This window comes from Corvus kubaryi, unplaced genomic scaffold (genome assembly GCF_017639235.1).
Source record: "Corvus kubaryi isolate FWS band 111438036 unplaced genomic scaffold, C.kubaryi_AGA036_p1.0 69, whole genome shotgun sequence".
Lineage (NCBI taxonomy): Eukaryota > Metazoa > Chordata > Aves > Passeriformes > Corvidae > Corvus > Corvus kubaryi.
The window spans coordinates 7554769-7569294 of record NW_024582057.1 but is presented as its reverse complement, the minus strand read 5'-3'; the positions used below and the strand labels follow the sequence as shown (position 1 = coordinate 7569294).

At 38.5% G+C, this 14526-nt stretch overlaps 1 protein-coding gene across 1 annotated transcript in view; it reads right to left on the bottom strand.

The window, feature by feature from the left end:
* Nucleotides 1-234: 234 nt before the first annotated feature.
* LYRM4 (LYR motif containing 4) overlaps nt 235-14526 on the bottom strand; it is an 85260-nt gene continuing 70968 nt past the window's right edge. The window contains exon 3 of the mRNA XM_042049170.1: nt 235-600. Within this exon, the coding sequence (XP_041905104.1) occupies nt 538-600 (63 nt within the window). The 3' untranslated portion in view covers nt 235-537. The remainder of the gene's footprint in view (nt 601-14526) is intronic.

The following is a 14526-nucleotide window of genomic DNA, read 5'->3' as shown; positions in this document are numbered from 1 at the left end:
TTATGTCACCTCCTGAAATGTCAAGGGATGCTCTTCAAGGAAGCCACACAATGCAGCCTATGATATCCATCTCTGGTTTTAATACTTAAAATACGTATTTAGACATTTAATTCAGATGCTGTATATTTTTAAATACAACAGGATCAATACAAACTTAGGAACTGGGTGAGGGGTTCTAAATCTAACACATTTTTTGTGGTCAGTGAGAGACAAGGTCAGCAGCAGAATAATGTATCTGGTTATGGGTAGTTTAATGTAGTTTTATTGCTGAAATAGGGCAGGATCTATTCCATCACATGGGACATACAAGCAAACAGATTTCAAGACTACCTTACATACTATTATAAATCACAGCCATTTATCTTAGAACATGTGCCCCTTTAGAAAATCGTACTTTGGTTGCCAAAAACTGAGTCTCTCAGGCATTTCTTTTGCTGAACAGACAAGCTCAGACATGTGGGTTTATGCCTCTATATGTGGCACTGTAGGATGCTGAAGATGGTCCAGTGTTGCTTCAGGATCAGAGGCTTCTCTTGGCTATGTGTTTCCTGGACTCTCAATGACCAATTTTTCTGTGGAGTACAGCTGGCCAATTGTAACCTGAAATTGAACCAAAATATCAGAAAGCTGAAACCAGAAAGTAAACAGGTTATAATTTAGGCTGCACAAAAAATCCCAAGAACTGAATAGCCCATATATTAAGCTTTTCCATAATTACATTTGTCTTTCTATAAACATTTCTTTTTGTAAATAATACACTTGTCTAGACCTTAAGAAAAATAACCAATACATAAAATACTTGCATATATAAAATCTTGAAATAATGACACTGAGGAATACCCTTTAAAGTCTCAAAAATTAACATTAGAAGTTACTACAGAGAAAAAGCAAGCAGGCTCTATGTTTAGAAAAATTAAAAGATGAATATAATGAAAAATAAAAATATGGATAGAATCAGCAGATATTTCTTATGCTTTTTGGGTGGAGAGCCTAGATATAAATTGCATGGCATGGAATTATTTTCCAGTTCCTTTGGAATCCTAATTTAATTTGCCTTACGAATGGTGAAAACCGTTCAACAGTTGTTAGTTCAGCAGTAGCATTTTACACACACTGGAACTACCTCTTGTTCACAACGTGGTATTCAGACCTCTTATATTTGTGCTTTCTAGTGCAATAAGAAAATGAAAAATGACAAAAATGCAATATTGATGCTTTGATTCCTCTTGTTCTTTAGCACTTTCTAGTCTGCCCCATAACATCAGTAAATTGTGGCTGGATATGCAGCTGCTGGTCGTCACACACAGCTCTTGGCTTAGCAGCTGAGATGGGGAAGGAGGAAGTTTCATGCAAGTAGGGTAATGAAAGCAGAAGACAACATTTATTTTTAAAAGTATAGATTTTGGAGTCTACTTTTTAATATCTGTTATGCCCTTTCTTGCCCCTACTTTCTCCTTCAGGCCTGAGTACACAGTAGCTCTGTGTCCTTTTCACAAAAAAAAAGGTTCATACATTGAAGTGTTGAATTAGGACAAAAAAGGCTAGATGCTTAATTACACTAAGCATGGTACATTTAGTAGAATTTAAAACTATGCAAATTAAGCCTAACAGCAAGTCAGGCTCTCAAAGTAGTAAAAAATTAGGGAAAGAATGTTTTTGGCATTTTCTGTTTACCGTTTTTTGTGAGGAAAAAATCCTGGCCACTCTTGAATAAAAATTTCTCATCTATGCTAACACTCACAAAAAATGTGAATAATATTGCCTTTTAGGAAATGAACTATTTCATCTTGATAAACAGCCTTGTCTGAAACTTGTAACACATTGATTTTAATCTTGAAATATTTATTACAAGGGAGCACTTACGAAGCTGTTCGTAAAGGAACAGAAGTTTTCCTTGCCAGCAAACATTCCCTTCTTTTGGCACTCTGAGCTAAGTTCGTAACAGCATATGAACAACTCTGATTATTTTTGAAGTTACTTATGAAATATGTTGCATACAGAATATTTAAAACAAAGGCCATGCACAACTGTGGCATGTGTTACCAACAGAAATTTTAAGCTGTCAACAAGTGTTACTTGTCAAAGAGAACTCGCTGCTCTGGGTTATGTGGCAGGCTATACACTTTAGTTGCTGCCTTACCACAAACCATGCTGTAGTACTTAATTTTTGTATATTGTGTTTTGGAGCCCAAAGAATCTTTAATCCTTTCCCACACAGTAGAGCAAATTTAATGGGAGGCTCAGAGGGATTACAAAAATGCTGAAACCTGAATTGCAGTTTTTTTCTCCCCCAACTGGGGAGATAGATGAGACTGAGTACGTGACTTCTCAGTCAATCATATTCAGCCGGGGCAGATGACTTTGCAGGAGAAAGGTACGAGCTGCTGTTTGCTGTCCCTGTGCCAACAGATGATGTTATCTACTGCTGCACCTCTTCACTCGAATGCAATAAAAGCACAGATTTATGTGTGAGTGGCTTCCTTAGCAAACCACAGGCGTACAGACATTTCACAAGTGCAGAGCCACCAGTGCTGTGCTGTCAGCCTTTGCTGAGCTGCTGCAGCTTGCCTGTTCTGCTGCCTCCCTTCCAGAGCCTATGCTATGGCATTGTAAGCTGAACTTTGAAACATAAGGATTTTTTTTAAGCCATTAGCCTTGAATTTCTTAAGTTATGATCAAGACTTTCCCATGTGCTTGAGACAAAACAAACAGACCTTCCATTTATAGCTGCTGAAAAATTCCCATCTATAAACATCCCCTGCCTCAGCAGAAGGACTGCACCAGTATTTACACACTGACACTCATTAACCCTCCGAAACACAACAGCCTTCTTACAGTGTCCTCACCACGCCGAGTCTAAAGAAAGCACTTCAGCAGCAAGTACTCACTGTAGATCATTCTCCCAAATTAGAGACTTAAGTGGCTACCTATTGTGCTCTTTTTTCATCATGCATGTTTGTAGCTCATACACCACATTTACTCTTCTGGTAGGTGGCTGGAAGCCAGTGCATAGGTCAGTGCTAGGCGATTTTCATTGACCATTGGGGAAAAAGGTGCTATGATTTGCTCAGCAAATTGGTTACCCAAAATTTTATTGACCTCTTTTGGTAACACATTACAATTAAATTCCCCTGGAAAGAATGTGCAATAAAGAACCCCTTTGTCATCAGGGGAAGACATAGAATAGAAGTATAAAAGTTGCTTTTCAGCTCCTTCTGAATTATTTGCTGTTTAAATTCTGCCTGCAAAACTACATACTTTGGTTCTGACAGGTCCAGCCCTCAAAACCTGACAATTTGTCCTTGTTCAAAGATTTAGTACAGGTCTATATGGTCAGCTGTTTCTTGTGAACTTGAAAACCTTACTATTGCCTTCTGTCTGAATCCAGCAGAAGGCTTAGGGCTTCAGAATGGGGTTTATCAGCAGATGTGAGACAACAAATGGGGAAAAAGAAATCACTGAAGAGTAAGCACTGGTCCAGCCTGTAACCCAGCCATTCTCTGGTTATTAGGTGTTTGTGTGTTCATATGGAAACAGTACCAATCCTTTGCATTGCTGGCAGGAAGCAATCAAAGGAATAAGCCACTTCATGGAATCCTTCATTGCTATTGGGGAAAAAAAGCAAGCAGGAGAGGTTTTCCCTATATAACAGAGCATCAGAGATGTGTAAGAAGAGGTGCAGTAAGAGCTAAATTGTAGAATTAATTAAGAAAAATTACAGAAGCAAAATCTGAATGTTCTGCAGACACTGAAAGAATATGCTGTTACCCTAAAACTTCAAAAAATCCAGTCACATTGAGAACTCTGAACTCTGTCCTCTCCAAAGGTCTCTGTATGGCCAGTGTCTGACTCTCAGGGACACCTGTGGCTGGTGAGCAGGTTATGTGTGGCTTCCATGCCAAGCCATGTGACAAATGCAATTGCAGTGGGACAGTGCTGGCCTGTGAGGCAGCCTGAATCCTAGGGGCTGTCTTCCCATCTTGACACAGCTGGTGGAGTAGATCCTGCAGACCCATTGCCACTACTTGCAAAATACTGCTAGATTATCGTCTTCAGTTTCTGAAGGTATGTGGCATGTCTTGTGTTTTTTATCCACACAAAGATTTTACTTTCCAGCTCAGAGTTGAGATAGAAGTGACTGCTCATATTTCTGCAGGGCTGAAAATAAGGTGACCAGGTTTTAATCTTTTTTTTTGAATTTGCCTCAGAGTGCATAGTTCTGCTCTGAAAAGTATGATGGTATCTTTCCTTGACAGCTCTGTATAAATGTCTGTCTTCTTCAATAATCACCACATTTTTCCTTCCTTAGGCTCTGCAACGCAAAGGTGGCCAGACATCTCTTCTTCCCACGTACTTTACAGAATTGTAATTGTGTGGTGTATAACCCATGACCTCTCACAAATCCTGCTGGGCCCTGATGAAGACACTTTTTTCTCACTGTCACTAAATTACTCATCCTTATCATCCTGCCAAACATGCCAATCTCCAAACTACTAGCCACTTGCTTGTGTGACGTCTCACTGATAAATTTCAGGGTGAGTGCCCTAAAATTACTCAGGTAAGTAGCTAGGCAGCAGCCTTTCTGCCCTCAAAAGCAAACTAACTATTTTTTTTTTTTCATGCCACTGTTTATTTTTTGATGGCAGACAAAAGTAGGAGTGGCCTAACAGGAGAGGGTGCAACACTCTCACCTTATACAGAATCAACTTACTGGACAAGGCAAGGCCTAAACACATGAAAGTGCCACCACAGCTTAACAATATAAAACGTTGTAAGACAGCAATTTCTTTAGGTCTCAGTTTTAAAAAACTTGATCTCCCAAGAGGGTCATCACTGGAGAAGAAACAATGGTTTCCCGTTTTTCTTGAAGAAATGCTGATCGTAACTAAAGTTGATGTATAACAGATAGTTTTACATATAAAACACATTTACATATCTAAAATATATATAGGTTGTTATACACACATGCATAAATATATGAAAAATACCAATCTCTAGATAATAAACATAGCCATCTTCTCTCTTCTGTTATGAATTTGTAGGCAAGATATGGTTACCTTATTACAGCCAGGGATCACATATAAATGTATAAATTTTCATGGTTTTTTACTATGGAGAAAAAGGAAGAAGTCCTGTGTTTTAATATATACCATATACACACACATATATACATATATATTAAATCAGGTTGTTTTTTCCTGTTGCACCTGAAAAGTTTACAGGTGTATTTCATGGGCACACTGCTGAACCTTAACTAGGAAGGAAAATCCCTGATGACACCACAGACACACTGCATTTACTGCTGCTAATCTGGCCCTCTAACACTATATGAAGAAGTTCCACATTCATATTTTCTAACACTGTGACTATAAAATCTACCTTAAGTGAATGCTGACAAGAACAGTATGGATACAAAAATGCTGCCAGCAAGAATTTTCTTGCTATTTTCTGAGTCTGAGAGAGACTTTTCTCTCTCACAGAAGAAGTAGCAGAGTTCTGTAAATGAAATGCCTGCAACCTTGAGAAGTCTTGTTTATGGTACAGTAGAAAAATATTTTGACAATGGATGTTTTAGGATTTTAGCCAATCACCCCAAGGGGTGGCTGATCCTTTGTCCAATTAGACTATGAAGAAAAAAGTCTATAAAAGAGTTTGTAAAATAATTAAATAAATCAATCTTGCTGCACAATTCCTGCCTGCTGGATCTTCTCTCCTCCTCCTCCCTATGGCTGTGGGACACAGTGATATACCCTAGGGCATTTTAATAGAACAGAAATGTACAAGAATAATGGTTGCTTGTAAGAGCTGGCAACAGTCTTATAAGTTGTTTACCTAGAGTCCTTCCTGTTGGATGATGCCAACCAATTTGCAATCCTATTGCAAATTTAAGTGAAGAGGTTCTTGTTTTCAAGAAGCATTACCTTTTGTCTCCCATGCCCAAAACTGGGTATGCTAAACACAGCACACTTCATAATAAATATTTTTCATATTTACTAAGGTCAGTTCAATGTTTTTTGTTTGTTTTTAAAAGAATATGGCTAAAATTTTTGAAATTATTTTTACTGCAAAAATAAACACTCCAGTGTGGTACACAGTAATTAATACAACTCAAATGAAACCAAAAACTCATCAATAACTTCAGTTCCTTGCCAAATCTTTGTGTTGGTATTAAATGCTGCAGCAGCAGCCTTATTTATTTTTACTCAGGAAAGAATGTTGAAAAACTGCATTTGGCTTCTTAAACACATAGGTTATTCCAGTTCTTCAGAGCTGGAATCAATGTGGAAAAAAATTATTTTGGAGACATTTCCCTTATTTTAATTGATTCCATTTGTCTACACAGAATGGGAAAGGAAGTGAAGGAAAGCACAGAGCTGAGAAGTTTGAACTATTGTGTATTTTACTCCTGCCTGTGCTGTGCAAATGCTGTTTTCTTTGTTTCTTTGTGCCACAAAGCTTTTGCTACATGAAGCTTTTGAAAAGGCAAGAAATACTAATTTATTGCTACCATTTGTCTGGCTATCACTACATATGAAGGTGTGAAGTAAAGTAAGACAGCTAATAGGCGAGAACGTATCTGAAAGCTATTTCTCTTAATAATGATAAATTATGTAATTTTGTTAGAACCATAAGCACTTTATCTTGAACATCTTCCTTTGGCCTATCAGAAGCAGGATGATGTATTTATTTAACACTCTCATCAATTTATTCTGTGGGTTTCCCTGAAGAGATACTCTTCAGTGAAAAGAGCAGAGAATCTTATCTATTCCAGCAATGATTTACACATAAAATACTGTAAGCATATATATTCATGTGTATTTTGTATATGATGATCCAAAAGAGCAAGGGATTCTTCTTTCTAAATGCTTACTATTTCTCAGTTAAGAGAGCCCCTTTTTGTTAAAATTACACAGACATGCTACTGTCCTTAGAGACAACATGGGCATGACAGACATGGCTTTTGCTCCAAATAGCTACACTTGATGTAGCTTGAAGTAACAAGGGTCCTCAACAGAGAAAGGAAAATGTTGGGAATCTTTCAAGCCCCTTCCAACCTGGGTTGTCCTATGATTCTGTGAAAGCCAAGTGGACCAGATGATGTGGTCCTTCAGTAAAGCCACACAGTTTCACTCCTCTTGTTTCCTGCAAGCCGCTCAGCCTAAAGATAAAAAGGAGCATGACAAGCAAAATGACATCTCAAAAGCATGCAGGGCCCAACAGCAGAGGGCTGCAAAGGGGAAGAATCATCCCTCTGCTATTGCAAAGGTTACCTTACAAAGGTGTCAGGCAGTGGGCCACAGGAAAGCAAGCAGTGACTGATTTTGGGCTTAAACAGCCAGGTGAAGGTTTGATACAACACACATCCAAGGAAGAAGCAGGTCTGCAGAAGTAATGCTCTGACTGGGCGTGCTCTTTTCATGCTTTCAGCATCCAGGCAATCTCCAGGCTCCCACCTCTCCTCCCTCCCTATTTGTTACCTGCTAATGTTATTTCAGCATCTTGCTTTTTCTCTCATATTTGCATAGAAAGCCTCAACCTTCATAGAGCAGCTCAAACTCTTCAAAAAGCCAAACACAGAAGAAGCAGGTCTTCTAAAGAGTCAATCCCATGTGGGTAATGGGGAAAAACTTAATATCTTTTCTCAACATAGCATGCAGAAGAGAAAAATCACTCAGTTAAGATGCTGAGTGTGGCAAGGAAAGGAATAGAAACATTATTACTTGAAAATATAGAGACAAAGACCTGGATAACATTGTGCTGAGTGTGGTATAACAGGTAGTCTAGTAATGCTGAGACATTTGGTATGTAAATACCCAGACCATTCACAGAGGACCCTATGTTTTGCAGCAACTACATAAGCAGAATTCATCAATGCCAATGTGAGTGCCTGCCTTACTTTTGTCAGTAGTATAATACAACAGCCACTGTCACAAAAAACACATTCTGCACTAGGTCCACGAAAGTACTGTAATGTTTGTGTATTGCAGATATACTAACTCCACAATACATACAAAAACTAAATTGTCATTACAAAAGGAAAATATTTCACTCTTCAGTATCTTCTTGGATCACTATTTCTAAGAGACTTTTGGAGTGGAACACTGAAGAAAATGTAGTCATTATAGACAGGTATAAGCAGATATTAAATATGCTTACTGAGTAGTGTGATCAAGTAATTCTGTGGCCCTAGTAAACTTTCATACTGTGAACTACTGCGGTACTAAAATGAGCTGCCACAACATTATGACAACAATCATAATTAAAAGACAACCTTTCACAACATTTGTATTTAAAGTCAGATGGCAGAAATGCAATGTGCTGAAAGAACCAACTTTAGTCTTATTTCTCATGTAAACTGGGGAACTTGGCTGCTGGGGAGAGCTGCAAAACAGTCACACAATGATGTATATGGCATGTTTGTAGATCAATGTCTTTCAGAAAATTACTCATCCACCTGTGCCCCCCTTCCTTCTTTTTTAATAATGCCTATCACCTTCTACATTTGTCCTCCCTCCCAGTTCCTGAAAATACCTGATTTTGTCCCAAACCACTGGAACTTGGAGAAAGTTCCAGGAAACATGCTGGAGAATACGTTGGAGCTCACACAGATGAAAAGCAGCCCAGGAGTGTGGGAACAGCTAAAGCCACTGATTCTTCAGTGAAGAAAATTCTGTGGCACATGGCAATGCTGGCTCCACAAAATGCATTTGGTTTGGCAGCATGGAAAACCTTGGTCACCGCTGCTTTTGAAGCCAGCAGCTGTTCTGATCCCAGCTGGGCCCATGCTCACGTCCATTGAAAGTTCATCCCTGTAATATCTTACACAGCACAGTAGTCACCTCTGCACATTTGCTACACTTTCACTTCAATTTTTCTGAACAAGAAGCTTTCTCAGTATCTGCAGTACCAAAGCGTGAGGCTGCACGAACACCTGCAGTAGTAACTCCACGAGACAAATGGATAACAAGTACACCAACATGTATTATGCTTGAGGACTCTCCTGTGGGAGCTACCTCTCTCTGCAGCATGCTGCCCAGTATTTTACAGAAGTATATACAGGTAGCAGAAGTACAGAGATGTATAATTACTCTCACAGCTCAGATCTTCGATTACTCGCTTAAACAAAAGAATTATCTGTAACTAGCAGGAAAACGGCATCAATTAAGACAGGTTGGCACAATCACCTATTACAGAAACATGCATCAATTATTTTTCCTTTCAAGTGTAACACACTGTGTACATTGGTAAGGGAATACCATATTAACTAAATAAACTTGGATTTGTTTTCTTTATTTATTCTGATCTTATCCAAAACACCAAACATAAAGGGGAAAAGTTCAGGTGACTCAGAACTGTAATATTGTTTAACCTAGCAATTTAACTTTTCTGTTTTGTTAATGTCCTTTGAGCCAGAAGAATGTTTTAAAAAAAAGCCTTTTAATCTGCTACTGAAGCTGTGTTTAGGGACATGAAAGACAGAGTGACCCACTGAATTTTGGATTTGAATGGATGTTAGCCATAGTTTAATTATTTGGTGGTGGTATGTCTGCTTCAAGACTCCAAAATGTGCTTACCAAAATTCCTGGTGCTGGTTACAGGATGGCACCAGGTACACTGCATTTTGTAACTGACAGGTACTTCATTACCATTTTAAAGTAACAAGACGTTTTTTGTTTCAGGAAGAAAAGAGTCAATTCTGTAACATATACAATTTTCCAAGACACAAGAGACAGAAAATTCATTTTTCCCTGTCCTCCAAGAAGGCTATAGCCAAGGATTAAACTTAATTTTATATGAGGAACAATTTACTTTAAGGTTCCAACACATCTCTTCCTCCACACTGATGTTACCTTATATACACCTCAGATGTGATTACAGGCTGGGCTTTTCTCTGTGCCCATTCAAATTACAAAATTAAATTTGAAAGAGCAGGAGTTACAAATTGAATTTATCTTTAGAAAATATAGCTGTATTTACGAAGATAAATTTTGTATTGGATGTCTTTGATTCAATCTGTCACCCAGAAAGGAGCACCCCATTGAGGCAAATAATTCCATGTCAAGTCTGTACTGCAATGTTTAGGAGATCTTTAAGTGTATCAGGACAGGAATAAATTCTTATTTTTCTTCATTAAAAAGACTTCATTTTTTTTGGCAAAATTCTTACAGATTACTAAACTACAGTCATCTGTTCCTGACAAAATCATAAGGATAATGTCCTTGTTTATCTTACTTCTGTGATGGAGGATATCCAAAGACTTCTTTTTTCTTGCTCAGCCATCATTCTTGGTTTACTATCTCCAAACCTCCAAGCTTCAGAGAGCATTTTTCTTTTCCTCCCCTCTTTTGGAAGAATTCCAGTGAAAGCCATACAAAAAACCCCATTGCCTGGACTGTCTACAGTCTTAAAAACCCTGAATAGGAAGCCAGTGAAAAGAAAGGACATTAATTTTTTAGGATTGAGGATGGATTTGTTGAATTTCAGTCAATGTTTGGGCCTGTAAGTTCTCACTTGCTACCATTGTGCCAGGGACACCCTGAAATCACTTCTCAGGTCCAGCTCAGTTTCCAAACCAACACCCCAGTCAAAAACATGACTTTGATCTACTTTATTAAGCAACCTCTGTGGAGCCATAACTGCAAACACAGGGAACCACTCTGTTCCTCTTGAAGTTACTGCAGGTAAGGGTGAGTAGACTTCTGACTTCCTACAGCTTCTCCCTTGGGGCAGGAATTGCTACCCTTGCCTCTCAGTGCCAAGGCACAGTGCCCACAGCACCACACCAAGCTGAAGCCAAGCCCTTGTGCTCGAACCTGCCCAAGTTGAGGTGGGTGTCCTGCCATCACACTGCTCTTCAGCCGGACAGCTCACACTCAGCCAGTTCCACACACAAATGGGTTAACTTCCCAGTGCTCCTCCAACCCAGCCCTTTTTACAAACAGTAAGAAGAATTAATGAGGGAGAAAATAATTATTTGCAAACCCTGCAGCTTTTGAGCAGGAGATATCTGTGTTTGTGTGGATATAGGGTATAGCTTACATTAACTTGTTTAATTGGACTAAACTAAAGCAGCATTTTTTTCTTTTTTTGGCAAAGATAAATTACTGGGTTTAGCACAGCTGGTAAGAGCTAATTCTGTACAAAGAGTTCTTTTCAGTAGTGTGGGTGGCAAAACACTTTCAGCAACTGGCCTAATTAGTTCTTCCTTCTTTGCAATAGCACAGGACAGTTCAAAGAAGAAAAAAAAAGAGATTGTAATGGAAGATGAGGTATAAAATCATCCTGTTTGCTCTTCTGGTTTTGCCAGTCCTCCCTTATTTAATGTCACACTAAGCAGAGGCTTGCCCTAGTATTTTGCAGCACAGATAATAATTAGGAGTGGGAGGTTAGCGCTTGCTCCAAACACAGGCAGGGAGCAATGTCTATTCCTCTGCACATGTCAAAGTAGAGCATTCCTCACCCAAAACACCCCGGCCAAATCCAAGCAGCAGAGTGATGGGTGCACCACTGAGGGCTTTCCCCTCAGCAGAGCTCCCACTCGGCTCCTGGGTAGCTTGTTTAGCATGGACTGGGAAGCCTGAGCTGCCAATGAGTTCCACTCCCCAGTACACCCTCTCTGACACAGATCATTTATGTGACAAAAGACAACGAGGGTGCCAAGTATGATCATTTCAGCTTTAGTGATCCCGGCATACAGCCCACCAGCTGCAGTGCAATAACCCACTGCCCCAAACAAGCACTAACTTGAGCACACAGACACCTTCCTTTCCATATGAGCTGGCCAAAAGCACAAGGCTCTTCCACCAGAATACACACCGACGTGCAAACGCTCCGCAGCTGTCAGCAAGATACAGCTCCTACCAGATAAAAACTGGGCTTGGCGAGATCCACTTGACCTGCTGAATGTCACTGAGATAAAGGGTAAAAGGCCAGGAAGGGCACAGATGTTTGAATTTACCTTCATTATAGGCCATCTAGGAAACTGCTGGAAATTTTTTTCTAGCTCTGTTGCTTTGAATAATGACTCTGGAGCTGTGCTTGAGTGAGTTACAAATCTATTAAAAAAACAATCCAAATTGTTAAAAGCCATTACCAATGTTTCTTTTTCTCCTAACTAGACTGAATAAAGGCAGGATTATGAAAAACTTCTGTTAGGAAAAACTGAATGTGAAGGGGAAAAACAAATTAAAAGTGAAGAGTATTTTATGAAGACAAACAAAATGACCAACTAATGAGGAAAGTCTCCAGATAGCTTAAAGAAAAACACAGCAATGAAACTAAAAAATAACAGTGTTTACCTGTATCTACAGTTCCTGTTTTGTTTTTTTTTTTAAATTATTTTTATATTTGCCCATTTGTTTCTGTTGGCAGCAAATGGAAGACAGAGGGCTACTCCTATAGATAAAAACAAGAACTAATAAAACTTCTTAGAACTGCTTGCTGCTCATTTACAGTTTGAACAGTCTGATACTGAGAATAATATTTTCTAATACACACTTCTCCATAACAGTTGTTAAAAAGTTTATGGAATTTTCAGTCAATGGAAAGTTGTTGATCAATCTTGAAAAGACTAAAAACATGTTGGGGGGAAGGGAGGGAGAGGATGCAGTTACAGGGAATAGATTGAATCTAGGAATTTGTCAGTGAAGAAGCCCATCTGATATAATTTCTAATACAACACTTTCCTCTTTCTGTGGCTTGACACCCTAAATATTTAATTTTCTTTCCATTTTTCTGTATAAAAACAATGGACAAAAAAGACTGACTATAAACAGAAAACAATGAAGCTACTGCACACAAGCTATTATGTAAAAAGGAGATCTGTCCTTTATATTTCAGTATTAATCATCTCAGAGTTTTAACAAAAGGAGAGCAAGACTAACTGGTAAGAGATTCAAAATGATTCTTTAATGTATATAATGTATTATGTCCTTTAACAAACATATGCATCCAAAAACTATTTTGCTCATTCTATCCCAGCTTGTTTATTTTGCTATTCAAAAATACTGTGTAAAAACCTTACATACAAGCCTGTGTACAAAAGAAACGCCCCTCTGGGAAAAAACACAGGAAAGTGAGCCAGTAGATGGCATTGTGGCACTTCAAAAGACATTCCAGAAAATTCCACTTAAAAACCATGCAAGCCTAAGTGCTGTGTTTAACCACTTACTGCTTAACCAATGCAGTATTTTACTCCTGCTCAGTGCTCCACATGCACAACCAAATAAAAAAAACCCACACGATGTAACCCCACTGTCACACTAGCCCTGAAACAAATCTTGTCTGCTCTGGTTCCCAAATCCAATTAGCTCCATTTGCTAGATTTACAATCCTGGTCTTGAAAAGATGATCCTTATTTGATGATAAATGTCCCACGAGCCACGGCCATCATAGGTATACCAGAATAGATGTGATTAGTTGAAAAATATTCACTAAAATGGAATCATATAAAAGCTCTTACAATCAATGCAGATTATACTATTTCCTGCCATACTGCAACTTCTGTGGATTAGATAACCCTTAAAAGTAAATTTCTTAAGTATTTTCTGAATATTCCCACTTTGTTTCAATTAAACTGCTGATACGCCCTCACAGCTAGAGATGAGAAGACTGTAGCAGCCCACCAGTTTCTCGTGCAACACAGCAGTTTTCTATTGCTCAAACCACACAAATTTGAAATAATTTTGCAGAACTCAACATACAGAAGAACTTGTAAGTTTAAGACTTATATTCCATATACAGGCAAACTTATTTAAACTGAAGCTAGACTTGCAATTATCAGTATTTTATCTGCAAGCTACTTTATAGATAAACCTGCTTTACCTTGATCATCTCTGAGCAGAGGGCTGGAGCAGAGACTTCTGGAGGTCTCTTCCAGTCCCAGGCATTCTGTGAGGCTTATATATCAATGCCCCTCATGACATTAGTTCTTACGAAAAGGTCTAGTTTCACTATGGTATTAATTTTGTTAGGAAGTTCTAAAAATCCTCGTATCAGAAGGAAAAACTTTCAGGATAGTGTAAATCAATCTGACTACCTTAAGGACCCTAATAAATTCAATAGCATACTCTAAGTGTCCAGTTGCATATAGTCCTTTTTTTTTTTTTTTTTTTTTTTGTGTCACTTCTAGAGTAAACTAAAGCAGTTTAGTTTTCCTGATAGAAAAATTTCAACTTCAGGTCTCCACTGCCTGATAGTATAATACTTGGATTAAGAAAAAAAGAAGCAACGAAAACTTCATCCACAAATTAGTAGATCAAATATTTTTTCAAATTTAGTATCTACAACATCATCCTCACTTGAACAATGCTGGGGTTTATATGTCAGACCTCCCTTTTTTGATTATAAATTGGTTTTAAAAACACTGAGGGATACAAGAAAAATGCTTCTTTCATCCTCTATGAAGTTACAAGCATTACTGTGAATGTTTAGGTATTAAAAATTGATGTCTCCTTTGTGGAATAGAGGTGGTCAGGTTTGGCTGGAGCACCCAGGAGAAGAAGGAAAACAGTTCCTTCGTCTTAT